At 40.4% G+C, this 27,219-nt stretch overlaps 1 protein-coding gene across 1 annotated transcript in view; it reads left to right on the top strand.

The window, feature by feature from the left end:
* The window catches only part of SPAG17 (sperm associated antigen 17), a 243,816-nt gene that overhangs the window by 136,299 nt on the left and 80,298 nt on the right, over window positions 1–27,219 (top strand). The window contains exons 16-19 of the mRNA XM_075540501.1: window positions 5,400–5,461; window positions 6,060–6,173; window positions 17,132–17,286; window positions 26,411–26,586. Of these exons, the coding sequence (XP_075396616.1) occupies window positions 5,400–5,461; window positions 6,060–6,173; window positions 17,132–17,286; window positions 26,411–26,586 (507 nt within the window). The remainder of the gene's footprint in view (window positions 1–5,399; window positions 5,462–6,059; window positions 6,174–17,131; window positions 17,287–26,410; window positions 26,587–27,219) is intronic.

Here is a 27,219-nt window from a genome sequence, read left to right as displayed (position 1 = left end):
TGTTTTATAATAAATCACAAAAGAGCAAACTAAGATTAGAAGAAAAAAAATCTTCAATACTATAAAGGCTATTTTAAAAACTATTACAGCAAATACACATCAAGGGGAACGTTGAAAGATTTTTCTTTGAGGTCAGAACAATGCCCACCATGGGCACGTATATTTGATATTGCACTAGGAATGCTGGTCCACTCATCGAGGCAAGAAAAGGAGATAAGAAATACGAAATTCGAAAAAAAGGAAGCAAAATTACCATTGTTTTAAAATACTGTTTATGTAGAAACCCTAAACAATCTACCCACATAATATTATTAAAATTAGTATGACTTTTGATAAGTTTATGATTTTTAAGAGACCACAATTTTTAGCAATGAAATTATATTGAACGAGTTTTATATACTTTTCTGTACACGTTATACTTCATAATTTTAAAAACCGTTTTCAAGATAAGTGTGCCTCAGTAGGGGTTAATTGAATGGCCATCCTACCATTTTTATGTATCTAGATGAAATGGAAAGGCGAGGTCAGTCGTAGTAAGTGGTTATGACCCCGCTTGTTCGGGATAGAGCTGTGTAGTGAGTGTGCGTGCGCGCAACACTGAGGGGAGACCGTAACGTTGATCTCATGTTGCTGTAGTTGGAGCAGGCAACGCAGCAGAGGAAGACCTTCGGCAAGATGGACTGACACAGTGGCTGCATCGATGGACGCGGGCACGAGGACATTTGTGAGAGTAGCACGGGACTAGGCAGCGTTTCCTTCTGTTGTGCATAGGGTCGCTCTGAGTCGGAACTCGACGGCACCTAACGACAACAACATATTCCAAGCACGATCCCAAAATCTTTTGCATTTATTGGCTCATAGTTTATATATGTATGTATATATGTATGACGCCTGTAAGAAAGGTACTGTCATTTCCACAAGCAAGGAAACCAAAGAATCCTTGCGGCGTAGTTGGCTACACTGAGTTTGAACCAACCAGCTGTTCCACTGGAGAAAGATGAAGGCTACCGACTCCCGTAAGGTGGAGGAGAAGAGGGGACCGAGCACAAGGACCTACATATAACCCCCTCCCCGGGGGACAGACAACAGAAAAGTGGGTGAAGGCAAACGTTGGACAGTATAAGACATGAAAAAATAATAATTTATAAATCATCAAGGGTTCATGAGGGAGCAGGGGCAGGGAGGGAGGGGGAAAATGAGCTGATATCAAGGGCTCAAGCAGAAAGCAAGTGTTTTGAGAATGATGAGGGCAATAAATGTACAAATGTGCTTTGGGAAGAAAAAAATCTAAAGTTTTGGAAAGGTAAAGGGGCAGTTTTACGCTGCCAGTGCAATCTGGGAAGGCCATGGGGCTAGTTCGGCCCTGTCCTATAGGGTCACTATGAGTTGGAATGGACTTCAGTGGAGCATAAATAATTCAGAGATGGTAAATAAAGTTTTCATCACTGTGTGGTTAGGAAGCCAAGGGTGGAATGAACCAAGGACTATCGAACTTCAAGCCAATGGTCCCTCCACTATGTCTTCTGGCTTCATTGATTCCCCAAATTCCTAGTGATATGTGTAATAAGTTAGCTATAGTCCCTTGGTTATTTGGGGGTTTGTTGTTGTTGTTGTTGTTGTTGTTGTGTGTGTGTGTGTGTGTTTGATCACACTTTATTCAAGTTTCAGAAACACCTAGCAATATATATCACCACAGTGTTGGCGCATGGTTCATTTTCCATTTTCAAAAGTTTATAATCTTGGTAAAATAGGGTTGTTCACACAATACCATAGCAACCTAGGGATGGGGGGGAGGAGTGGATCCTAACCACCAAACCAGAGTGACAGTGAGGCCCCGCTCACTGGACAACCAATGTCCAAGAAGCAGTTGGAGGCTGGCAATGTCCAGCATGAGTAGAAACAAGGACTATGATGGACCCATGTGTTTTTTTACTGTTAGGTGGAACAAATCATGTTGGCTTTTCATTTGATTTTCGTACATGGAGTTTTACTGGAATTAAAAGCAAACTTCCCACTAATTCTTGAAATATGAGGAAATTGGTGAAGTTGAAAATATTCCACTTTATTGTCCCTCTTAATTTTTTAATGTGACTATGTAACTTATATAAGGAAAACAAAATAATTGCTATTGTTTTAAAAGTGGCATTTCATACCTATACTTGTTTGGTTTGGCTCTTCTTCGCATCTTGCCTTTCTGCTTCCTCGTTTCTCTGCCCTTAGTACCTCGGTAGCCTCACTCACAAAATTAAGCCAAATTTGAGTGGCATGGCATTAGTGCATCCTATGGGAATACAGACGTGTAACAAGGAAGTCACTTTAGGGGTAACACGGAGCCACTGTAAGCCAGGAGAACGGAGAGACCTGTGACTCATCTATTTTCTTTCAAGCATCTGAGATGCAGTTTTCCTCGGGCGACTCTTGCCACCTGGTGGTCAAACTGGATTCTGGCAGAAAATCTCAGACTCCCTGCCACCCTGTCCATTCTAACTCATGCCTACCCTGGAGGACAGGGGCAAACTGCCTGCGGGTTTCTGAGGCTGTAACGCTTTGAGAGTAAAAAGGGCCACCTGTCTCCCTAGGACTGGCTGGTGGTTCTGAACTGCTGACCTCCAGGTTAACAGCCCAACCAGTAGCCCACTACGTCACCAGGAACCTCCTAAATCTGCAGAGTCCAAAATGCTATGAGAGCTAGACTGTCTTAGAAATGGAGAACCTTGAAAGGTGCACTACGGATTCTGCCTGGTGCTCGTTGGCCTTCATCAAGGGAATGTTACTTTTGAGTCGATAAGAGCAGCTGAGCTTCTGTGGGCCTCTGTGCTTACTGTGTGTAAGAGAATTGTATATTGGTTTATGGTTGGCCTTGCTTTCTCTCCCCACCCTCTCCCCCACTCCCCATGCTAATTCTGAATCATGCATACTGCAAAAGTTGCCACTTCAAATATTTCTTTCACCAAAGCTGGAATTGTATGTATTTTCCCTACAGAACCATTTTAGCACCAACATGCGCAGAAAAGTCAGTTCCTGGACATGAAGGGCTGAATATTTGCACTATTCTCAACCAAGCCCTAGATTTCCATCTGAGATTGTTTTTGAACTTGACAGGACATATTGGATATTTATGAAAAATCTGAGAGTTGATAACCGTGAGGCTGTAGGTTGAGATGTGCCCTTGATGCGTGTTGGATGTTTTTTTAATAAAGTAACTGCTTTGCAGAGGGATCTTGTTATCTCTAAAATAAAACAGATTAGGAAAGCTGTTTTTCAAAGGGATGAGAAAGCATCCACTTCCAGATGTGTCAAAAACTACTGAATCACACTGTCAAAGGATTATGCGGTTGGAGGCAGAAATCAGAGAGAAAGAAAGAGACGGAAGGAAAAAAAGATATTTGCCTTACTGTTAAATAAAGGCCTCGGATTAGTTTTAGAGTGCTCTTTCCTTTGACAAAATAAATGATGTACAATTTTAGAAACATATTTTCTATGCTGGAAATTTTTTCTTCAGAATTCTTAGACACGGGAGGGAATATCAAATCTCCTGGAAATCTGGCAGACCACAGAATAGAATAATTTTTATTCCACAGATTTCATATCAATTGCTTCAAGGACACATGGGACATCATGGCCTATTTAGAGTTAGAGTTGGCCAGAGTTTTCTCTTGAGTGGATGTATTTCTATAAATACTAAACTTAATTGGCTTTCTAGTTTTCCTCTCTATCAAAATAGCACACTCACGCTGGCAAGCTTCACCAGCCCAAGGCAAGAAGCATCTGGTAGCGAGACTGTCTAAGTGTAAAGCACGGGTCTGTCCTTGGTGGGCCTAGTCCACCACTCACCCCAGAAACCCAAGTACCTTTTGGAGAGAATGAAAAAGTAAATCTTACCCCTGAATAAGCTTTAACTGTAGGGTTTCATCCATGTTTAGGCTCTCTCTGTAGATTTGGTCATTTCCAGTTTCAATATAAAATGGTATTTGTGTCTACTATGTGCTGGTGCTAAGAATACAGTGAGGACTGGGGATAGAATAGCAGAATAGGAGGGAGAGAGAGAAAAGAGAAGAGGAGAGGAGAGAGAGGAGAGGAGAGGAGAGAGAGAGAGAGAGAGAGAGAGAGAGAGAGAGAGAGAGAGAGAGAGAGAGAGAGAGAGAGAGAGAGAGAACTATTAACAAGTAAATAGTATCTAGCACTGACAAATACCAGGATTAAAAGCACAGCAGTGCGGGTCCAGGGGAACGACATGCCACATGATGTAGATGGGAGCTGTCGACTCAAGGGTGCAATAGGCAGGAGAGAGTAAAGGCGGCGAGTTTGGAAAGTTAGGCAAGGGCTGCTTCATCCATGACTCGGCAGGACATATTTAGGATTTTGCTATTGCTTGAACAATGATGAGGAGCACCATAAGACAGATTCACACGTGCTCCCAAAGGATTCACCACCTCACTCCTTTTCTTTGCTCAAATTCGGATAGTCCTATCAACTTTATTCATTTCTCTATTAAAGATTCAGAATCACACAAGCATATTATATGTTCTGAGCTATTCATTGTAAAGATAATCTTTCCATGTTCAGTTGATTCCTCCACCCCCACCCCCATGGGGCTCTTGTTCTCTATGTAACAGGTATTTATTTTAGAAATTGCCAAAGCATGGTGATGCAAAGACCAATAGCATGCATTTGTCCCCTCCCTGCTCATCCGCGTGGTTCTTTGCTCCACGGCCAAGAATGGCATGACAGTCTCAACCACTCGGCAAGTATGCTCGTTGGCCAGGAGGAACAGAAGTGTTCATGACCGAACTAGGCCCATTCCCTGGTTCCTTGGAGTGCAGTTACCCATACCAGTGTTCGTGTAACTAACTTTGGCTAAACTCCATCTAAAAACCTGAAGGGACTCAACATTTAGATTAATTAATAAAAGATTGACAATGAAAGCTGAGTCCTGGAGAATATGAAGCAGTATCCTTTTCTAACAGGTGCATACACACCCTCCACCAAACAGGACCCACCAAGGCTCAAAAAGGCTCCGTGAGAGTCACCAGCATGACAAGATAAACTGTGCGTGGTAAGCAGTTGACATAGTCCTTTTAATCCGCAATTCTGTTTGCAGCATGTAAGGATACATTGTTAGGAGACAGCCATCCAGTCTGAAGACACACACTCTGGTATGATGTAAGTTCAGTACAGCAAGCTGGGTTCTTTTCAAAGAAAGTCATAGATGTTTCTGAGTAGAAACTGATTTAAGGTTATTGACACAAACACCCCCTTTGGAGGCATGCGACATGCCTTTCAGAAATTGCCTTTTCAACACAGAGACATAGATCATGTGTGCACCGAAAAAGCACAGCACGGACTAAAGCAAGAACAAAGCGCAAGCACAACTGGATATTGGTGTCTTTGATTTACAGAGCAGACCACGGACAGTGAGATCAAAGATGAAGCAGTCACAAAGACCGATTCTGTGGAAAAGGTAAGGAATAATTTTTCTAAAAGTGTGGATGACAAATAAGATGATTTGAGGAAACTATGACCCCCTCCACCCCCGCCACCCCTACCCCCCCTGGGAAATACACTCTCACAAAGAAGGAGATGTGTAGAGGAAGATGCCGATGGCCGAGGCGAGAGATTTTTCAGACATCCCGATACTGGCTGCAGCTGGAGAAAAAGGGGTTAATTTTACTAGCCGGCTAAAGCAAAACTTCCAAAGTGCACGCTCCTCTCTAGACAGTGTGGCTTGGCATCTTCACAAACACCTGCTGGCCATACCGCCATGGAGAACTCACGCCGTCTTGAAGTGAGTTCAGAAAACCTGCCTATAATTGCTAACAGGACTCAGAAGAGTATAACCTAACAATAAAAATATTTAGATTATGTTGCCCATGAAAAAAAAAGTCAAAGACATACTTTTTCTGGCAGCAGTTCACCTAAAATGTTGCCATATGGATTTATACATATGCAGATTTCCCCAATTAGAATGGAGTGCATGCTGGTGAGTGGGTGGCGTCCAAGAGGGTTCCATTTCGCCTTAAACAAATTAAAGCTGGAATTGTGTTGGTGCGCTTTTTTAGACTCCTAAGAAGACGACAGTGGAAGCGAATTTGGAGGATATCAAGAAAACACAGCAGCGGAGTCTCATGGACTGGAGTTTTACAGAACATTTTAAACCCAAAGTGCTGCTTCAGGTATTTATGGGCCACAATGCTCCAGGAGACAGCTGGATAGGTCTGGGGAGTTATGGTGTGATTTAGAACAGTTAGTTTCTGGGTTGCTTGCTCAGCTCTAGTTCAGATCTATTTTTCTATATACTCAGCAATAAGATGAGTTTATTTCCACGTTGTACTCTGCAGTCCTAGGATGCACCAAATAGTTTAAAATATACTTTACAAAAGGATTTCTTCAAATAAAACATTTTAAGGTAATATGCACGTAACTATTATGTATATTTTCTAGAAAGAAAAAAAAGATTGAGAAACAACAAAAGAAAACCTTCACTTTTTCCTACTTTTTCAAATGTTTCTGCTTTTTGTAACATATCAATTTAGCTATGATACCTCACTGCCATAGAGTCAATTCCAACTCATCATCACCCCATAGGACAAAATGTAACTGCCTTTGTGGGTTTCAAAAGTGTAACTCTTTACAAGAGTAGTGGCTGCTGGTTTCGAACTGCTGACCTGGGCGTTGGAAGCCCAACGCACAACCGGCTGACACTTATTGGGCACGTGCCATGTTCTCAGCAGTGCACCTCAGAGGGTTTTAGCTCATCTAACACTCACAATACCTATGAAGTCCCAGTGAGCTGGTTGTCTTGTTGCCAGGTGCCATTGAGTCGGTTCTGATTCCTAGCTACCCCATGTTCAACAGAGCGAAGCAGCACCACCACTAACTACTTAAGTAGTGGTCAACTGAGGTTTCTAGTCCAGTGATAGGCTTTGCCCAACGTCACGTAGTTGGGACACGGAATCCAGAAACTGGCCGCAGAGTGTGTACTATTAGGCACTATGCAAAAGAGCAAGTGATCCTAAAGTGAACACCTTGTGTTGTTTTGGATCGCACACCAAAAAGCCTATACTCTTTATGGTCATGCCAACTCATTGGTTGTTTTATTTTTTGTCGAGGTTTCAAAACATGCTGTTGTTATTAGGGGCCATCTGGAAAGTGGTTTCTGACTCACAGCGACCCTCTCGATGTGCGGCTGAATGAAACACGGCCCAGTTCTGCACCGTCCTCACAGCTCTTGCTGTGGCTGAGCTCCCTCTCGCAGCCACTATGTTAGTGCTCCTCGCTAGGAGCCTACCTCTTTCTCACTGACCATCTACCGTTTTAGCAAACATGCTCTCTTTCTGCATGGATTGGTCTATACTGAGAAGATGTCCAAATTAAGTAAGACAAAGACTTACCTTCCCTCATTCTAAGGAGCATTCTGAACTCACTTTTTCTAAAACAGATTTGCTCATTCTTCTGGAAGTTCATGATCTACTCAATATTTTTTTGTTAATACCGTGGTTCAAAGGCTACTCATAGTCTACTCAATATTTTGCATCAACACCATAATTCTTCAATCTTCCTTATGCATTGTCTAGCTTTCAAATGCATACGAGGTGTGTTAGGCTGGGTTGTCTAGAGAAACAAAATTAGTGACTCTCAAATATGTATAAGAAAGAATTTTATGTGAACAAGAAATCTTATATGGAAAGAAGGCATCCCAGCCCAATCCAACTCAAGTCTACCAGTCTGATGCAAGTGAGGGGCCACTTCAGTCTCACGTAGCTGCAGGCTAATGGTGAAGAAGGTGGTGCCGGATGCAGAAAGATCGCTGCCAGTGGGTGTAGAGTCACTTGATCCACGATCTTGGAAAAGGGGCAGGGTGCTGACAGCTCAGGTCGGGCGGGCCACACGGGGCCTCCCCTGGAGGCAGAGTCCTAGCCAGCAAGAAGGCAACGTAGCAGAGACAGGAAGGTCCCTAGCTTTCCTTCTTGATGAGAAAGCCACAACCCCAAGGAGGCATCAGAAGGCTGTGACCTGATTAACAGCTTGGACTCCACCCTTAGACTTTGATAAAAAAAATTCAACTTGCCATAAAATTACCAATTACCACACGAGTTGATTGAAAATGCTGTGATTTAAATATTTTCAACGACCTCAGAGTGATATTTTTGCATTTAAACACTTTAGTGAGTGCTTTTGTAGCAAAGGTGCACAAAGTAAGAGATTGTGTGTGTTTTTCACGGTTGCTTCCATGGGTGTTGACTGTGGTTCCAAGTAGAGTGAAATCCATGACGGCTTCAGGTTTTCCTTAATTTATCGGGATATTGTTTATTGACTCAGGTGTGAGGATTTTGTTTACTTTGAGTTGTAGCTAATATCAAAGGCTGTCATCTATGAACCTCATCAGTAAGTTCTCCTGGCCATCGTCACTTTCCGCAAGCAAGATTGTGCCATCTACATATCGAAGGTTGGTTAATAAGCTTTTTCCTCCAAACTTGATGCCAGGTTGTTCTACATACAGTCCATTTTCTCAGATTATTGGCTCAGTATGCAAATTGAACACGTATGGGAAAAGGATATAACCATGATGCATATCTTTCATGATTTTAAGCCAAACAATATTCCTTCTTTCAGTTTGAATGATTGCCTCTTGGTGTCTACGTACTGGTTCTGGTAAGCACAATGAAGTGTTCTGGAATTCCCATTCCTCACAAAGTTATCCACAATATGTAACCCCCAAGGTGACATGTCTTTGCCGTGTCAAGGAACCACAGGTGACCATCATTCTAAGATTGTCTGCATTCAACCCAGATTCCTGTGTCATCCCCAATAATATTCTTCATTCCTTGTCTTCTTTAAATTCAGTTTGAATTCCTGGCAGCTCCATGTCAATGTACTACTGCAACCATTTTAAAATTATCTGCAGAAAATTTTAGCTCTGTGTGATCTTAATAAGGACCTGTAGAGTCTTCCTGGTTTACTCATGTTAGACTGCTAGCCAAAGGTCAGCAATACACGCCACCAGTCACTCCAGGGAGAAAGATGTCTATTCCCATGAAGTTTACTCTCAGAAACTCTAGTGAGTGGCTCTGCTCTATCCTGCAGGGTCACTGTGGGACAGAATCATGTAGATGGGAATGGATTTTGTCGGGGGTTTGCTTTTAGTAATGCTATTGTTCAATCATTTCTCTATTCTGTTGGATAGTCATAAATCTGACCTCTTCCGTCAGTCGGTCAGAGAGCGGTCTTCCAAATTTGGGGGCATGGATGAATGAGTGCTTCCATTGTTCCCTTTCAGTCTTCCATCCATCTGAACTGGTGTTCTGTCAATTCCTGTAGCTTTGGTTTTTGCCAAGGCTTCCAGTATAGATGGACTTTCTTCCTTTTAGCTCTCGATCATAATGCTACCGCTCAGAATTACTGAACATGGACCTTTTTTGTTGGTTGGCATGGAAACTTTATGTATTCCTTCCATCTTCTTTTGCCTCCACCTTCAAAAACTTTCCTCACAAAACCATTCTATATTGCATGCACCTCAAGCTTGAAGTTCTTTAAGCCTGAGAAATACCAAGTGTGTTCCTCCAGTTCACGTGTCTAACTCCAGATCTTGGCGCACTTCATGACAATACTTCACTTCCCTTTTGGAGCAAGTTTGACAGTCTCTTCTGACGTCCGTGTTGGTTTCGTCTTCGATTCCTCTCTTTTTAGTGACTTGTTCTTTTCTGCACATTCGATGGTCTTGATGTCCTCCCACAACTCCTCTGGTCTCCTGCCATTGTTGCTCAGTGTGTCAAATCTATTCTTGAGCTCGTCTCGCCATTCAAATAGGACACACTCAAGGTATGGATACGCTCATCGACATAGTCTCTTCAAATTCATCCTAGGTGTACACCTGAGCAATTGATGGTGCGCTCTGCACTGAACCTCTACCCTTCTTTTCATGATCATGAGCTTCGCCATCATCTCTTTCCACTTTACGGAGTGAGTTTGGTTCCTGTATACTCTGCCCGGTGATGTCCACATGTATAGTTGATGTTTATGTAGTTGAAAAAAGGGTATTTGAAATGATTATATCATTACTCTTACAAAATTCTATCATGTGATTGCCAGCATTGTTTCTATCCCCAACCTTGCATTATCCAATTACTGATCGTTCTTTGTTTCCAGTTTTTACGTTACAATCACCAGCTATTATCAATTCATCTTGATGGTATATTTGATTAATTGCAGATTGCAGATGGTAGTAAAAATTTTCAGTTGCTTCATATTTGGCCTTAGTCGTTGGTGCATATATTTGAATAGCAGTATATTAACTGATAGTCCTTTATATATATGGATATTAAACCAGCACTGACAGCTTTGCACTTCAGGACAGATCATGAAGTACTCTTTTGGACAATGAATATAATGTCATTTCTCTGGAAACTTCTGGCATGGTAGACCATGTGTTCAAATTGGTCAAAATGTCCAATACCAGTCCATTTAAATTCACTAATGTCTATGAATTGAAATGCATCTCATTTCATATTGGATGGCTTCCAAATCATATTTCATATATTCTGTGTTGCAATTATTAATGGATTTTTTCCGCTGTTTCTTCTCTTTTTGAGTTGTGCTTCCATCAGCACATGATTGTGCCACAGCTTAACTTCATTGCACTTTGAGAGACAGCGCTTCTCCAGTGGTGATTGCAGGGCCGTCTCATCTTAGGGGCTGATCTTCTGACGCTGTATGAGACAATGTTCTGCTGCCTTTCATGACGTTTTTGGCGGTTAATATTTTAGAAGTGGGCTACCCCTTCCTTCTTTGTAGTTTATCTTAGTCTGGCAGCTCCTCCAGTGAAACTGTCCACCATGAATGCCGTGCTAATATTTGAAATACCAGGGGAGTGCCTTCTAGCATCACAGTAGCATACAAGCCACCACAGTAGGACAAATGGACAAGTAAGTGGTGGAAACTTTATATAGAAACAGCTTAAAAGCTGTAGATTTTATAAAGAATATTATTACCAAAAAAATAACTGTCCCCTTCTTCAACATGTCTCAATCCCCAGAAGCAATGATTTTAAAAGCACTTGCCTGTTTCTTCTGATACTTAACATTTTGTCACTAAGCAATAACTGTATTTTGTTTAAATTTTAGTTTGGGGCCTAATTAACTGACTTCAATGTTTAAAAACAGTTAGCTCTGCCTATCCCTAACACACTTCTCCACTCACACTGGAGTTTCTCTCAGCATTCTCAGACATCATTAATAAGAACATCATTTCTAGTTATGTCATTGGTCAATATTGACTTTACTATAATGACATAAATGTTATTCAGAGCTCAGTTATATATTGCGACTACATTTCCTTTTTGACACCACTTTTTGTTTTCCTTGGAACTGTAAATGCTTTTTCTTTTTCTATTGTTTAGTTTGCTATGCATTAATTATTGCTCCCCAAACTGCTATAGAGTAAATCTCCTCTTGCTACGTTCCAACCGAACAAGTGTTCTATCAATCTTATTGCATTAACATTGGGCTACTAACCTCAAGATCAGCAGTTCAAAATCACCAGCAACCCTGCAACAGAAATATGAAGTTTTCTATTCCTGTAAAGAATTACAGTCTTGGGGGGAGCGGGAAGGGAGGAGAAAAAAAAAAAAGAGAGAACCTGATACAAAGGGCTTAAGTGGAGAGCAAATGCTTTGAAAATGATTAGGGCAAAGAATGTACGGATGTGCTTTATACAATTGATGTATGTATATGTATGGATTGTGATAAGAGTTGTATGAGCCCCTAATAAAATGTAAAAATAAATAAATAAATAAAATGTTCGGGGGGAAAAAAAGAGTTACAGTCTCAGAAACCCACAAGGGCCGTTCTGTCCTGCCCTATAGTTTCACCGTGAGTAGAACTGACTCAACGACAGTGAGTTTGGAGGGTTGTTTTTTGTTGTTGTTGTTGTGGGGGTGGTGGTGGTCTTGTTTTTGATGACAAATAGTTAAGTGTGTGACTGCTAATCAAAAGTTGGCAGTTCAGACTCACTCAATCACTCCATGAGATGATAACCGAATAATGTGCTCTATAAAGATTACACACTAAACCCAGGGGCAAAGGAACAACAAGTGATCCAAAATAGAGGGCAAGGAGGGTGTAGGAGGTCTGGTACAGCTTGATCAAGGGTAATGTAACTGCGAGGAATTGCTGAAACCCAAATGAAGGCTGAACAAGATAGTGGGACAAGAGAAAAGTAAAAGGAAATAGAGGAAAGAACTAGGAGATACGGGGCATGTATAGAGGTCTAAATACAGGCATGTACATATGTAAATGTATTTATATATGACAATGGGGAAATAGAGCTATGGGCATATATATTTATAGGCTTAGTACTAAAGTAGAAGGTGGACATTGGGGCCTCTACTCAAGTACTCCCTCAATGCAAAAACACTTTGTTCTATTAAATTGGCATTCCATGATGCTCACCTTCACAACACAATCACTGAAGACAAAGTGGGTTCATAAGCAAATGTGGTGAAGAAAGCTTATGGTGCCCAGCTATCAAAAAATATAGCTTCTGGGGTCTTGAAGATAAACAAGTGGTCATCTAGCTGAGAAGCAACAAAGCCTACATGGAAGAAGTACACCAGCTTGTGTGATCACAAGGTGCCTATAGGATCAGGTATCAGGCATCAAAGAACAACAACAACAAAAATCATAGCATTGTGAATGAGGGGAAGTGTGGAGTGGAGACCCAAAGCCCATCTGTAGGTAGCTGGACATCCCCTTACAGAAGGGTCACCAGGAGGAGATGAGCCAGTCATGGTTCAGTATAGCACCGATGAAACATACACTTTCCTCTTGTTCTTTAATCCACCCCCCCCCACCATCATGACCCCACCTTACATATACGGCTAGGTCAGAGGATGTACACTGGTACAGATAAGAGCTGGAAACACAGGTAATCAAGGACAGATAAACCTCTCAGGACTAATAATGAGAGTAGTGATACCAGGAGGGGAAGGGGAAGGTGGGGGAGAAATGGGGAACCAATCACAATGATCTACATATAAACCCCTCCCTGAGGGACGGACAACAGAAAAGTGGGTGAAGGGAGACATCAGACAGTGTAAGATATGAAAAAAATGATAATTATAAATTATCAAGGGTTTGGGAGGAAGGGAGGGATGGTGGAGGAGGGAGAGAAAAAATGAAGAGCTGATACCAAGGGTTCAATTAGAAAGAAAATGTTTTGAGAATGATGATGCCAACAAATGTTAAAATGTACTTGACACAGTGGATGGAGGTGTGGATTGTGGTAAGAGTTGTACAAGCCCCCAATAAAATGATTTTTTAAAAAAAGATTACACACTAGAAAATCCTGTGGAGCAGTTCTACTTTGTGACATGGGTTTAATAAGAATCAAAGCTGACTCAACACACCCAGCAATAACAAGAAAAATCATTTTCATGATTCCAAGTAATCTATCTTGTTCATGTTTCATGATGCAACATTTCTCTTCTCTCTGTAAGGATATTCATCCTTTGAAGTTGTTTTGTCTATGAATTATCTTCTTTTCTTCCAAGTTGCTTTCTTGCTTTAGTGTGCTGGCCTCCATATTCCATGTAGGAGTATAAGATCTGATGATAGTTACCCCCACCTTGTGGTTAGCATGCAATGCTTAACTGATAGTGCCATAAGGGTCACTTGTTGTTTTGGGTTCCGACCCATAGTGACCCTGTCCATGGACAACAGAACCAAACCCTGCCGGGTCCCGTGCCGTCCTCACAACGGTTCTTATGCTGCAGCCACTGTGTCAAGCCATCTTGTGCAGGGCATTCCGCTTTCTCTTTGCTCCACACCTTTATCAACCGTGGTGTCCCTCTCAAAGGACTGGTCTCTCCTGACAACATGCCCAAAGTACATGAGATGAAATTTCGGCATCCTTCCCTCTGAGGAGCGCTCTGGGTATACTACGTTCAAGACAGATACGCTGGCCCTTTTAACAGTCCATGGTACTTTCAGCATTCTTCCCCAGCACGCAATTCAAATGCACCGGTTCTTCTTCCGTCTTCCTTATTCAACGTCCAACTGTCACATGCATATGAGGCAACTGAAAATACCGTCGATTGGGTCAGGCACACCTTAGTCTTGGGAATGCCACAATCTCTATCAGCCCAGTAAACCTGGTCTTTTTATTCCCCCCCCCACCCCGCTTTTGTATTTTATTCCACATTCCCTCCCATTCTATCCTGGACTTCCTATTATAATCTCTTTCGGATAAATCAGCAGCGACAGCCACGCACCACTTGGTTCTAGTTTTTGTTTGTGGAGGCTGAGTCCCTGTGGTCCATCAGTCCTTTGGATGAACTCTTTCCTTGCAGCTTTGGTTTTCTTTACTCTCATTGGTCCCAACAGGGAGAGGTCCAGAGTTGTCTCTTAGATCGTCACTCACAAGCTGTGAGTAGCCATTGTGGACTGTGGTCCTCATCTCCCAGACCCAGAGCATCACTCCCTCAAGATGTTTCGTTATGGATAAGAAGGTTTCATAACTGTATTTGTGGATGTGTTTTAGCACGTATAAATACATATCTAGAATATCGTGTCAAAAAAAGATACGTATGTCTGTGTGTATGTTTGTATCTCTCTGTGTGTGATCTAATTTGCTTCCCCACCCCTGTGCGGCTTGAGTACGTATGTATCCACTCACAGATGATTACGATTGCTGTCAGTTCAGGATGGTGTATATAGCACTATATACCTTTGTTGCCTTTCATTCTTGTGTATTTCCCCGTTGTCGTTCTTCTTAAAGCGAAAGTGCGATTTGGAAGGTATATTTCAATTTGACTGTATCCCCATTCTATCATAAAACTTCACTTTCATGGTCGCCCATACTCTTTGTCTTTGCACCTCCAGTGAAGACTTGCCTTTCTTCTCCTCTTTGACCTGTTACGGCATCCCGGAGCTGGTCGCTTCCATATGAAGTGCGTCCAAGGCACGGTATCGTATTCTATCGTTGGCTTCCAAAACTTCACACCACATTCCTGCGAGTGCTTCATTTGGAATTTGGTCGACTTCTACTTCACCCAGGATCCCGGACTTCTTATTGTAATCTCCCTCAGAGTATCGTGTTCAACCCTGCGCCAACTTCTCTCCTTTATAAATGCTTCCTTGATGATCTCGTGTATGATAGACTACGTAATGCCACCGACTTCCAAATTTGTATCTTCTGAATGACCTCTCTCTCTTGAATTCCACACATACACACTCACATACCTAAATTCACATTCTGCTTCAATTCTGATAGGCAACTTGAACTTAGTGTCCTATATAAACCCAGTAATCATCCAACATTGTCCAGCAGGTCTCCCTTTGGTTGATCCCAGAAAACATGGCAACATAAATAATCTGCTCAAGACAGAGAGCTAAGCCAGTCCAGCCTTTCATTTGTCCCTCACATCTGATCCATCATGGAGGCTTGCAGGACACGCCTCCAAAAGAAATCGACACACTCTTCATTCTTTACGTTGCAGCTGCCGTAGTCCCACTATTATCCTCTCTACTACAATATCCCCTAACGGCTAACTTTTCACTTCCAATCCGTGCTCCACCTCTCAGAAATCCCATCTACTTTATCTTCTTATATACACCTCTCCGATTCTTAAATATTCTATTAAAATTTTAATCAGATTTTATAGGAAAATTCAAACTCTTCCCAGGACCTAGGGAACATAGTGATAGACAAATTTGTTTATGTCCTCACTATGATTTGGTCATGCTAGTCTCGTTTCTATTCTTTAGTTAATTTATTGCTTTCATCATAGTTTCTACTGTAAATAGTATACGTGCATGTGTATATACAGTATTGACAGTACCCTCCCCCAATTAATGGTACACCACCCCTAAAGCGGAACCTTTCCTATATTTGCCATTGTTGTTTTCCAGTACCTGAACACACAGTAGGTGCTCATTTTTAATGAAAAAAATAAACTTTATGAATCTGTGATACCAATGATAGTCATACAGAAGGCACAACTCAAATATTTTTTAAAGAGAAAAGTGACAAGAATGCTATTATATGAAAACTTTTCGAGCACTGATTAAGAAAAACTGTAGTTCTAAGAAACTGAGTGCTGTGTCTCTTAAAAACTAGTACAAAAAGAAAGCACAAAAATGGTAAATGTTCACCAATAGAAGGGAGATTAAATGTCTATTAGAAAAAAGAAAGTTGTTCTCTGGGTTTAAACTCTGCAAGGAGTTAGCCTTTAAAAAAAGCACATCAATATGTGTCTTAGTTCTATAATGCTGTTGCTATAACAAAAGTACCACTCAGGGATAGCTTTCAAAGCTGATTTTTATTTTCTCACGGTTTCTCAAACACTTAGTGCCATCGAGTCTGTGCCGACTCATAGTGACCCATAGAGGACAGGCTAGAACTTCCCCTGTGCTGTTTACTGAAGTAGAAAGCCCAGTCTTTATCCCTCCGAGACATTGATGGTTTTGAACTCCTGACCTTGCAGTTAGCCGCCCAACTCCCGTAGAGTCTGCTTGACTGTGATTGTTCTGGATGTCCATCACTGAGTCTTGCTCCCAGAGACTTACTGGTGAGTTTGAACCTCTAACCTTTGGGCTGACAGCTGAGCCATTGCACCATCTGGGTTCCTTGCCTCTATGCCTTGTTGTTGTTAGGTGCCATCGAGTCACTTCTGACTCATAGCAACTCTACATACAGCTGAATGAAACACTGTCCGGTCCTGCCCTGGATGCCTACAAATCCAACTCAAACCTCAGCTCACTGTCATCGGGTCATAGAAACCCTATAGGATAAGGTAGTACCCTATAGGATAAGGTAGGTCTGCCTCCGTGGGTTTGTGAGTCTGTAAGTCTTTATAGGAGTAAAAAGCCTCATTGTCTCCTGCTGACCTTGTGCTTAGCAGCCCAATACGTAACCACTGAACCACCAATGCTCCTACCTAGATATGCCCCCCAAAAATACACATACAATTTATGCAATTACTTTCTACCAATTAGGTAAGAATTCCCCTTGAACACAAACTTAGCTAGTAATGTGCAGATAAAGGGTGCAGGGGAAGCTGCAGAGAAATGGCTGAGCCAGAGATGCTCTCTTGGAATAAAAAAGCCCTAACAATGCAATCATTTGCCTTTTTCAGGTTCTTCAAGAAGCCAGTCAGCAATACAGGTGTATTGATTCCTATTACCATACTCAGGACAACTCTTTACTCTTAGTTTTCCATAATCCAATGAATGCACAACGTCTGCACTCCGAATTCTGGAATATTGCTCTTCATTCCAATGTTGGATTCAGGTAAGCAATGTAGATGGTTTAGTTCACTTAGGTACCTCCTTACTTAGTTTCATAGTTTGGGGTTCCTTATCTCAAACTGGCAATTTCGACTCAACAAGACCATCAGGGTGGTGTGGCAGATTCAATTCAGCTCGCTAAACTGATCATGTGCTGCACCAGGTACTACTGTCAGAAGCACAGATGTTACAGCTCTGAAAAGCGCAGACATTGTTGCTGTTCCAGTGAAATCTAGCAGGGATGTTAAAGTTACATTTTACTCCTTTGGGCTCCAATAAGACTGCTTCTGGAAGATTTCAAGTAGGATTTTAAGAAACATTATATTCAGCTTGAAATTAAATTATATGCCAGCACCGCAACCAAACTCCTGGCAAATTAAGATTTCTAGGAATCAGGCTTTTTAAGTTTTTTTTTCCCTTCCCAGTGGTTTTTTTCTTTCTTTCACTTTTCTATAACTTTTGTAACATATCTCATTAATAACAAGGGAATTTCATTATTATCTCCAACTATATATTGCATTAAAACACACACATGCACATTGCCAAGTGGATTCTGATTCACAGGGATGCTATAGAACAGAATAGAACTCTCCCACAGGGTTTCCAAGACTGTAAATGCGTATGGAAACTGACTGCCACACCTTTCTCCAGCTGAGCAACTGGTGCATGAGCAGTCTTTCAGTCCGCAGCCTGGTGTTCGGCCACTGCATCACCAGGCCTCCTTGCTAATGTATATTAAGTGTTTCTTTAGCTGATGTTGTTTCTGTTCCAATGGATTGAATAATTGAGGGGAGCAGGTTGTATACACACACACACACACACACACACCTCATAAAATTATTTTAAGTGAAGGCGCATAATAGGTGTATAAAGAAAGCATCTTCAATTAGTAATCTGTATCTCTATTTTTCATTGACAATAATTATAAGTTTTGTATATTTTCTGCTGACTGGTACTTTTAGTATAATTTTGAGAGGACACTTATGTCTTCTTTAAAGAGCATTGTTTGAATAGTTAATATTAAATGCATCTTTACTGTACAATTTATGTAGATACTCTTTACTAAGACAGTGATATTCCATTACTTATTTGTTATGAGTTCCAAATCAATGGATGGCATATGTTATCGAATGAATTTTCTGCATCCATTTTATATATCCATTAAAGTACTCAATTCCACTAATAGACATAATAGTGTTGAATCCACTTTGCATTCTTGGGATGAGCTCTACTGGGCCATTATGTTGTGTGTGCACATATACACATGGGTGGATTTTGTTTTCTAATACCTATCTTAGAATATGTGCTCCTGGGCAAGATTCAGCTTAAACTTTCCATATTTTAATAGTTATTGTCTGTTTAGGTATTAAGGTTACTCTAATACTATCTGTCCGTTTGTCATGCTGTGATGGTTTCTGTGTTGCTGTGATGATGAAGTCTATGTCACTGGGATTTCCAATTCCAGCAGGGTCACCCAAAGTGAACAGGTTTCAGCAGAGCTTCCAGACTAAAAACACTCCACAAAGAAGGAATGGGCTGTCCACTTCAGAGGTATTAACCAATGAAGTGCCCATGAATAATCAATGAAACATTGTCAGTTAATGAAAACCTAATGAACAGAAGCAAAACATTGTCAGAGATAGTGCCTGAAGATCCGGTCAGAAGACACTCAAAATATAACTGAGGAAGAGCTGCCTTCTCAAAGTAGAGCTGAGACTAATGACAAGGATAGAATAAAGCCTTTGGTACCTTCATTTGCTAATGGGGCAAAGAAAAAATAAGAAACAGCTGCAAGCATCAATGAATAATTGGAATTTGATATGTGGATATATGAATTTAGGAAAATTGGAAGTCATTTAAGATTATTAAATGGAACACATAGAGATCAATATTCTAGGCACCAGGGAGCTGAAGTTGACTGATATTGGCATTGCAATCATTGGCAAAAAGGCATTTCTAGATCCATTTTGAAGTATGATGCGATAGGATAATTTCTATGCAAATACAAGTAAACTCATTCAACACAGCCATTATTCAAATGTATGTACCAATCAGCAAAGCTAGTGATGTAGAAATTGAAGAATTCTACCAACATCTTCAGTGTCAAATTGATCAAACATGCACTCAAGATGCATTGATAATTATTGGTGCTTAAATGTAAAAGTTGGAAACAAAGAAGAAACCATAGTTCAAAATATATGCACTTGGTGATAGAAACGAAGCTGGAGATCACATGAATGAATTTTGACTCGTCCATAGTAAATGACTCGTCCATAGGAAGTACTGGTATCTTTTTCCAACAACACTGAAGGGACTTTACATTTGGAATTCTTCACATGGAATACATAGAAATCAAATTGACTACACTAGTGGGGAGAAACGATGGAGAAGCTAATTATGAGCAGCTAAAACCAAGCCAGGGGCTGGCAATGGAACAGACCAATTGTTCACATATAAACTCAGGTTTAAGCTGAAGAAGATGAATACAAGTCCACAAGAGCCAAAATACAACCTTAAGTATATACTACCTGAATTTTGAGAGCATGTCAAGAATAGATTTAACATATTGAACAGTAATGACAGAAGATCCAACAGGATGGCATCAAGAACAGTAGACAATTAGAAAGCAAATTGTCCTTTACAAGACAGGAAAGAAAGAAAAGATCAAAGCGGATGTCAGAGGAACTTCTGAAACTTGCTCTTAATTGTTGAGTACCTAAGGCAAATGGAAGAAAGGATGAAGTCCAGGATCTAAATAGAAAATTTCAAAGGGCAGCTCAAGAGGACAAAGTTAAATACTGAAATTAAATGTGCAGTTTTTTTAGAATTAGAAAAGGAAAATGAAAGAGCCAGCTCAGCACATCTTCACTTGAAAGAAGCAAAGGAAGCGTTCAAGCCTCGGTTGTGATGTTGTAGGATTCTCAAGGATCAAAAGAAGATGGAGTAATGTGGACTCATTGTACAAAAGGAATCGCTCGACTGTCCATCACTTCAGGATTTAGCATATAATCGAGAAACCGTGGCACTGGAGCAAGAAGTCTAAGTGTAACTGAAAGCATTAAGCAAAAACAAGGTTCTAGGAATTGATGGAATACCGATTGAAATGCTTCAGCAAACTGATGCCAGGAAGTTTGGAAGATTTGGTTATTTGGTCAACTGGGTGGAAGAGATACATATTGGTACCCATTCCAAAGAAAGGTGACCCGACAGAGGCTCAAATTACAGAACGATGTCATTGATATAGCATGCAAATAAAATTTTGCCAAAGATCATTCAACAGCAGTTGCAGTGGTACGTTGTCAGGGAGCTGCCAGCGCTCTGGCTGGATTCAGCCCAGAGCTGATAATATTAGGAATATCAAATGGATCTTGCTAAAAACAGAGAACACCAGAAAGATGTTTGCTTGTGTTTCATTGTTCATGCAAAGGCATTCGATTGTGTGGGGTTTTGTTTTTAAGAAACTGTGTCTAGCCTTGGGAAGAATGGGAATTCTAGACCACTTCATGGTGCTGATGAAAAACCTGCACATGGATCAAGAGGCAGTTGTGCAAACAACTCATGGGAATGCTCCATGGTTTAAAATTAGCAAAGGTGTGAGTCAGGGTTGTATTGATTCACCGCTTTTATCTAATCTGTGTGCTGAGCAAACCCTCAGAACACCTGGATCATATGAACAAGAATGTGGCATCAGGAAGAAGGTTAATTAACAACCTGCCATATGCAGAAAACAATATTGCTTGCTGAAAATGAGGAGGAATTAGAGCACTTGATGAACATGATCAAGGATTGCAGCCTTTGTATGGATTACACCTCATTGCAAAGAAAATGAACATCCTCACAACTGAACCAATAGATAACATAATGATAAAGCAGAAGTCCGAAGTTATTAAGTATTTCCTCTTGCTTGGATCCACAATCAATGCTCATGGAAATAGCAGTCAAGAGTTCAAACGACACACTGCATTTGGTAAATCTAATGCACGAGACCTCATAAGAGTTTTTGAAAAACTAGGAATTTACTGTAAGGACTTAGGTACAGGTGTGATGACCCAAACCATGCTATGTTCAATCACATCGTATGCATGTGGAACTTGGACCTTGACTAAGGAAACCAAAACAAAAACATTGCATTTGAGCTATTGTATTTGAGAGGTTGGAAATGGAGACACAGAACAGAGATAGAATTTAGCTAGGAATGTGAAGTTGAGAAAGATTTTATTGAGGCAGGGAAACAAGTCCAACCACCCACACCCACCAGAGGGAAGGGAAAGCAGAGAAAAGGATGGGGGCATCTTGAGCCCCTGAGCGGGTTCCGAGACCCAACGAGTTAGGTCAGAGAAATCGCGCCTGGCAGTGAGGAGTGGGACATCTATAGGGCTTGAGCCAAGGACGTATGTACTGATAAGGAGAAGGAGGCCTTCTGGTGCTGCAGTTGCAGGGTCTGAGTCAGGATGTGATCTGGAGTAAATCATCCTGGAATGCTGAGGGAAGGAGCTGTACAGACCCGGCTTGGAGAGATAAGCTCCTTGGAACACTGGAGGCAGGAACTGCACAGTCCAGCTCTGGCCTGGAGAGGCAGCGGGCAAGAAGGTGGGGGGAAGGGCCGCACAGTCCAGCAGGCTATCTTTTGGGAGAGCTGGGGGAGGCTGCTGCATGGTCCAGACCCAGCCCAAACAGTACTAGTGAAGAATACTGAAGTACCATGGACTGCCAAAAGGCAAAAAAAAAAAAAATCTCTCTTGGAAGAAGTACAGATCCTTAGAGGCCAGGATGGTGAGGCTTTGTCTTTACATTCTTTGGACATATTGTCAGGAGACACCAGTCTTGGGAAAAAGATACCCGTCTTGCTAAAGTAGAGGGGCAGCAAAAAGGGGGAAGAGCCTCAACAAGATGGATGGACACAGTGTCTTCCACACTGGGCTCCAAGATGGCAAACATGAGGGTGGGGGGGACCAGCCAGTGTGCCAGTATGTTTCCTATTGGGTCACCGTGAATTGGAACTGATTTAGTGTCATGCTGCAACAACGCGATAAACTAACTAAGAGATGTTCTCCCTAATTTACTTCGATTTTATTTACCAAAATGGTTGGTGTAAGATTAAGAAATATGTTCCTTTGGTGTTCCATGGGAGGTGTTTAATTACTGATTTGGTATCTTTCATGGCTGTCAAGCTCTTCAAATTTTCTATTTATTTTTGAGTTACCATAATTTTGAGAATGTACATATGCCCAGAAATGTAATCATTTTACTTGCTTTCAAAGTTATTAGCCTAAAGCGGATTCACACTATCCTTTAATTATGTTCAAATTGTTACAAATTGAACATAATTAAAGCATAGTGATTAATCCCAAAAGCAATATGTAATTCTATGTTGTGAAATATTTCTTTCTAATTACAAATCACTGAAATTTTCTCTTGAAGCATGGTGTAGTATTGGTAATAGTCTTCACGCCAGGTACTTGTATGTGTGCATATTTGCATGTGGGTGGACCTGCCTGGAGATGGACAGAGGAGCGGTGTCTCCGTTCCTAAGACCATCAGAAATATCTGTTTTCCGATGGTCTTAGGCGACCCCTGTGAAAGGGTCGTTGGACCCCCAATGGTTTCGTGACCCACAAGTTGAGAACTGCTGCTCTACACCCTCTAACCTGCGATTTTCCTGCTTCCCACTTTACCTTTCTGTGTCAATAGCATGTGGCTATGTGAGTGCCTTGCCTTGGATTGAGCCGGGATGCCTTCATGATATATAATTACTTCTTGATATAAATCTCTTTCTTAGACATTTATGAGTGTTGCTGGATTTTTTTTCTCTTAAACAACCCAGCCTAACATAGATACCATGATCAAATAACATTTCCTAGACAATAACAGTATTGTAAAATTTAACATTGCTTAGTGTATGGTCAGTTTTCATAAATGTTGCAAATTTACATAACAAGAATATCCTACAGTTTTTCTAGTGTAGGGAAGTACTTTATAAATCTTCCTCTTTCTTTTTTATTTTGGACAATTTTGTCAATCAATATATGTGTGTGTGTGTAATCTCTCTATGGGATAGCAAATTAGTTAATTTCATTGTATGATTATATCAATGTTTGGCCTCATACATGTAGAAATTATGTTATTAAGTGAATAGATGAGAATTGTTTATCTTCCCAATGACTCTTTTATCATTGTATAATTATGTATTTACCATTATACAATATATATTTACTATTATACAATTTCCGTCTTTATAGGATTGATTTTTGCTTTCAAGTTTATTTTGTCTGATATTGCTATTGATATATTTGATATAATCTACACAATTTTTTTTCTGAGATTGTCAGAATTTAAAAGCCTTTTTTCTTAATATTTTATTTGATATTACTTTTTGCATTCATTTATGAAAAAGATACAGCTGGATTATTTTTGTGTGTGTGACACATTATACTTCTTAGTTAAGATAGAATCTATATGTTTTCATTTATTTCTACCATCTAATTTTCCATGTTGGATTGTGGTTTTGTTTCTTGTTTCTTTAATTCCATTATTTTTACTTCTATTGGAGTGATATGTATTACATTTTAATTTTTTCTTTCAAACATTATTGAGTTGAACAACAATCAATGCCTTTCTTTCCCTCCTAAATAATAGAAGTAGAATATGCTTTCACTTCATATATCACCCCTCTTACATTTTATATTATGGTATCCTGAGACTTTAGTTCTGTCTTGATGTGTGATCCCATAAATTAGACTGGGTCATCTTTTGTGTTTACACCCAAAGCTGGTGTAAATGAAAACACTTACCATTTACTTCTCCCTTCTTCTTGAATATGTGCTTTCCAAGTTCTTGCAGTGATAAAGTGTTTGATGATTAATCATTTTTGCTAATTGAAAATGCTGCACGCTAACCTCATTCCTGAAAGATTATTTTCTTCAGTACATAGTTCTTAGGTGACAGCTAAACTATTTTTTCTTTTATAGAAATTAACCTTTATTAATGATTATTAGTCAGTGGGCAAGAGGGGAGAAGCAAAAAGAAGCAACTTAGGGACACAGTTTCTAGAGAGGGTGATGGGAAATTTAGGAATGGGTAAGGCTGATGGTTGAACACATGATGAATATAATCAGTGTCAATGGATTGTACACTTGAAAATTGTTAAAGTGCAAATGGTCACATTTCTATTTAGCACAGTAAAAATCATAAAATAAACTTAAAATTTTTAAATTGAGAGTATGAAAAATTCTTAAATGATTCTAAAGAAGTTACACTTTCTTCTCAGATCACCATCTCATTTACATATCATTGTCTAGTCTTTGCAGGGTTTTTTGTTTAATCATTCCATTAGGGGCTAATACAGCTCTTATCACAATCCATACGTACATTCATTTTGTTAAACACATTTGTACATAAGTTGCCATCATCATTCTCAAAACATTTTCTCTCTACTTGAGCCCTTGGTATCAGCTCCTCATATTTTCCCCTCCCTCTCTCCCCCACCATCCCTCCCTCATGAACCCTTGATAATTTTTAAATTATTTTTTTATGTCTTACACCGACTGATGTCTCCCTTTTTCCACTTTTCTGTTGTCCATCCCCCAGGGAGGGGGTTATATGTAGATCATTATGATCCGTTCCCCCTTTTTCCCCCCACCTTCCCCTTCCCCTCCTTATATCGCTTCTCTCATCATTGGTCCTGGAGGGTTTATCTGCTCTGGATTCCCTGTGTTTCCAGCTCTTATCTATACCGGTGTATGTGCTATAATCTAGCTGGATTTGTAAGGTAGAATTGGGGTCATGACAGTGGTGGGGGTGGGGGTAAGCGTTAACAAACTAGAGAAAAGTTGTATGTTTCGTCAGTGCAGTACGGCACTCTGACTGGCTCGTCTCTTCTATGAGTGAGACCGACTCAACAGTACCTAACAACAACGTTAGTAAACAACAGCTCACTGATGTGAGACTAGATGCCCAGGTCACTTGGAGAGTAGGATTTAGGATGTGAAAGGCCAGTAAGTTTAATAGCAAAACTGGGAAGTTTTTAGTTAATCGAGTGAGTCAGTTAGCTGATGGTCAATTATAAGAGTTCCTAATGGATCACAAAATTGCCTTTAAAAGAGATTGCTCTCTAACCAACAGTGTTCATTGGATAAAATCTTGGTTTTATCAAACGTTTCAATTATTGACATGGTTGGAAATAATATTTCATTTCTTAATTGAAATTTCTTCTATTGTAAAGAAAGCTGAACATGTTTCATGTAAACTCAACTCCAAAATCACTGCCATCAATTGATTCTTCCTCCTAGAGACCCTTATAGGACCAGTGGGACCCGCCTCTGTAGGTTTCCAGGCTTGTCACTCTTTACGGGAGTAGAAAGTCACTTCTTTTTCTCGCTAGATATTTGTACTTTGTACAAAATTCATCTGGGTGTCTTCAAGCTTATTATATTTGCTACATGAAACAGAAGACATGAGCATATCAAAGGCTGCAGAATGAGGACTGTGGTAGTTACATAATCTGTTGTCAATTTGAGAGTTACGAGTAAAGGAGTGAAGTTTACCTGGCAATCAGATCACAGCTTGATGGCCCCATTTGGAGGTGCTACGGAGATAAATAGCTCGCTGGAGGCAGGACACTTATTCCCTGCGAGACATCCCTGTGGAGAAGCCACACGGACCTACCCTGATGTAGCCACATCTCTGGCAGCTGGAGAAGCCGGGTGAAGGATCCCTGCCAGTGCTGAGATGCTTACAATGTCACTGGATCCACAAGACTTCCCATCCACTGGCCTGTGCTCTTCCTGCATTTAGAATCATTGCATGTGTTTCGTGAGTCTGAAGAGGACTTTATAGATTGGTAGCAGAAACCTGGGCTACTATCGGGCTATGGACTTGATCTGGACTGGGCTGGGATGTTTTCTCAATATGCAATTGTTCTTGTATATAAAGCTCATTCATATACACATATGAGTGTCTATGAATTTGTTTCTCTAGTCTACCCACTTTTGCCTAAACTGAAAAACAACCCAAAAAAATTCACATTTTAAAAGTTCATTTGCAGAAGTCAGTAACAAGTTTTGTTCATTTTCTGTGTCTTTTCTTTCATAGTAACTCAATTGTCACTTGCTCTTCTTTGCTTTTCTTAGAAGTTATTTGGAACTTGTGGCAAAATCCATTCAAGATTGGATCATAAAAGAAGAGGCTATTTACCAGGAATCTAAAATGGCTGAGGATATCGCTAAGGCCAAGGCCGAAGCAGATTTAAAATCTTCCGGCAAAACTTCTTCCCCTAACAAAGTTAATTCTCCTAAAAAGTCTAAAAGTAAGTAACCAGTTCAACTTATGCTTTAAATAAATTTCAAAATACATTCGCAGTCTCCTTAATTTAACCAAGAGTGTAGATATTTCAAGGTTGAAAAGAATTACTCGGAACAATCCCATGACTCTTCACTCTTTCTACTACATAGACTGTTACGAAGTACTCTGCCTGGCTGGGATAACAAAATACTTGCCTTATATACACCCAACTTTCTGCCAGATGAGGAAGATCATATCTCTGTTTTGTAGGTCAAATGTGACACATAGGGAAATGCCGTGTCTTTATTTTGGTAGGATCGGTAGTAGTTTCTACTAGCTGAGAATTGTTGGCAACATGTGGGTAAATTCCGACTCAGTGGCTCTTCACTGGGACGATTATATAGATAACAAATGTGAGATCAAAATATGATCTGCCTTCAAACAGCAAGCAATGAGACCCAAGGTAAACAGGGAGTGTGACGTCAGAGATAAAGAAATACATTTTGCCTCATGACCTGCATCCGGGACATGAGAGGATACTTACTTTCTTTATTATTTTTTCTTTCTTTCTTTTGCTGTGCTTATTTCCATGGCTTTAAAAAGATGAAGAAGGAGGAGGAAAACAATGAAGTAATTTTTTTAGAAAATAAGAATATTT

Source organism: Tenrec ecaudatus, chromosome 1 (genome assembly GCF_050624435.1).
Source record: "Tenrec ecaudatus isolate mTenEca1 chromosome 1, mTenEca1.hap1, whole genome shotgun sequence".
Taxonomy (NCBI): domain Eukaryota; kingdom Metazoa; phylum Chordata; class Mammalia; order Afrosoricida; family Tenrecidae; genus Tenrec; species Tenrec ecaudatus.
This window is presented reverse-complemented; position numbering and strand designations above follow the sequence as displayed.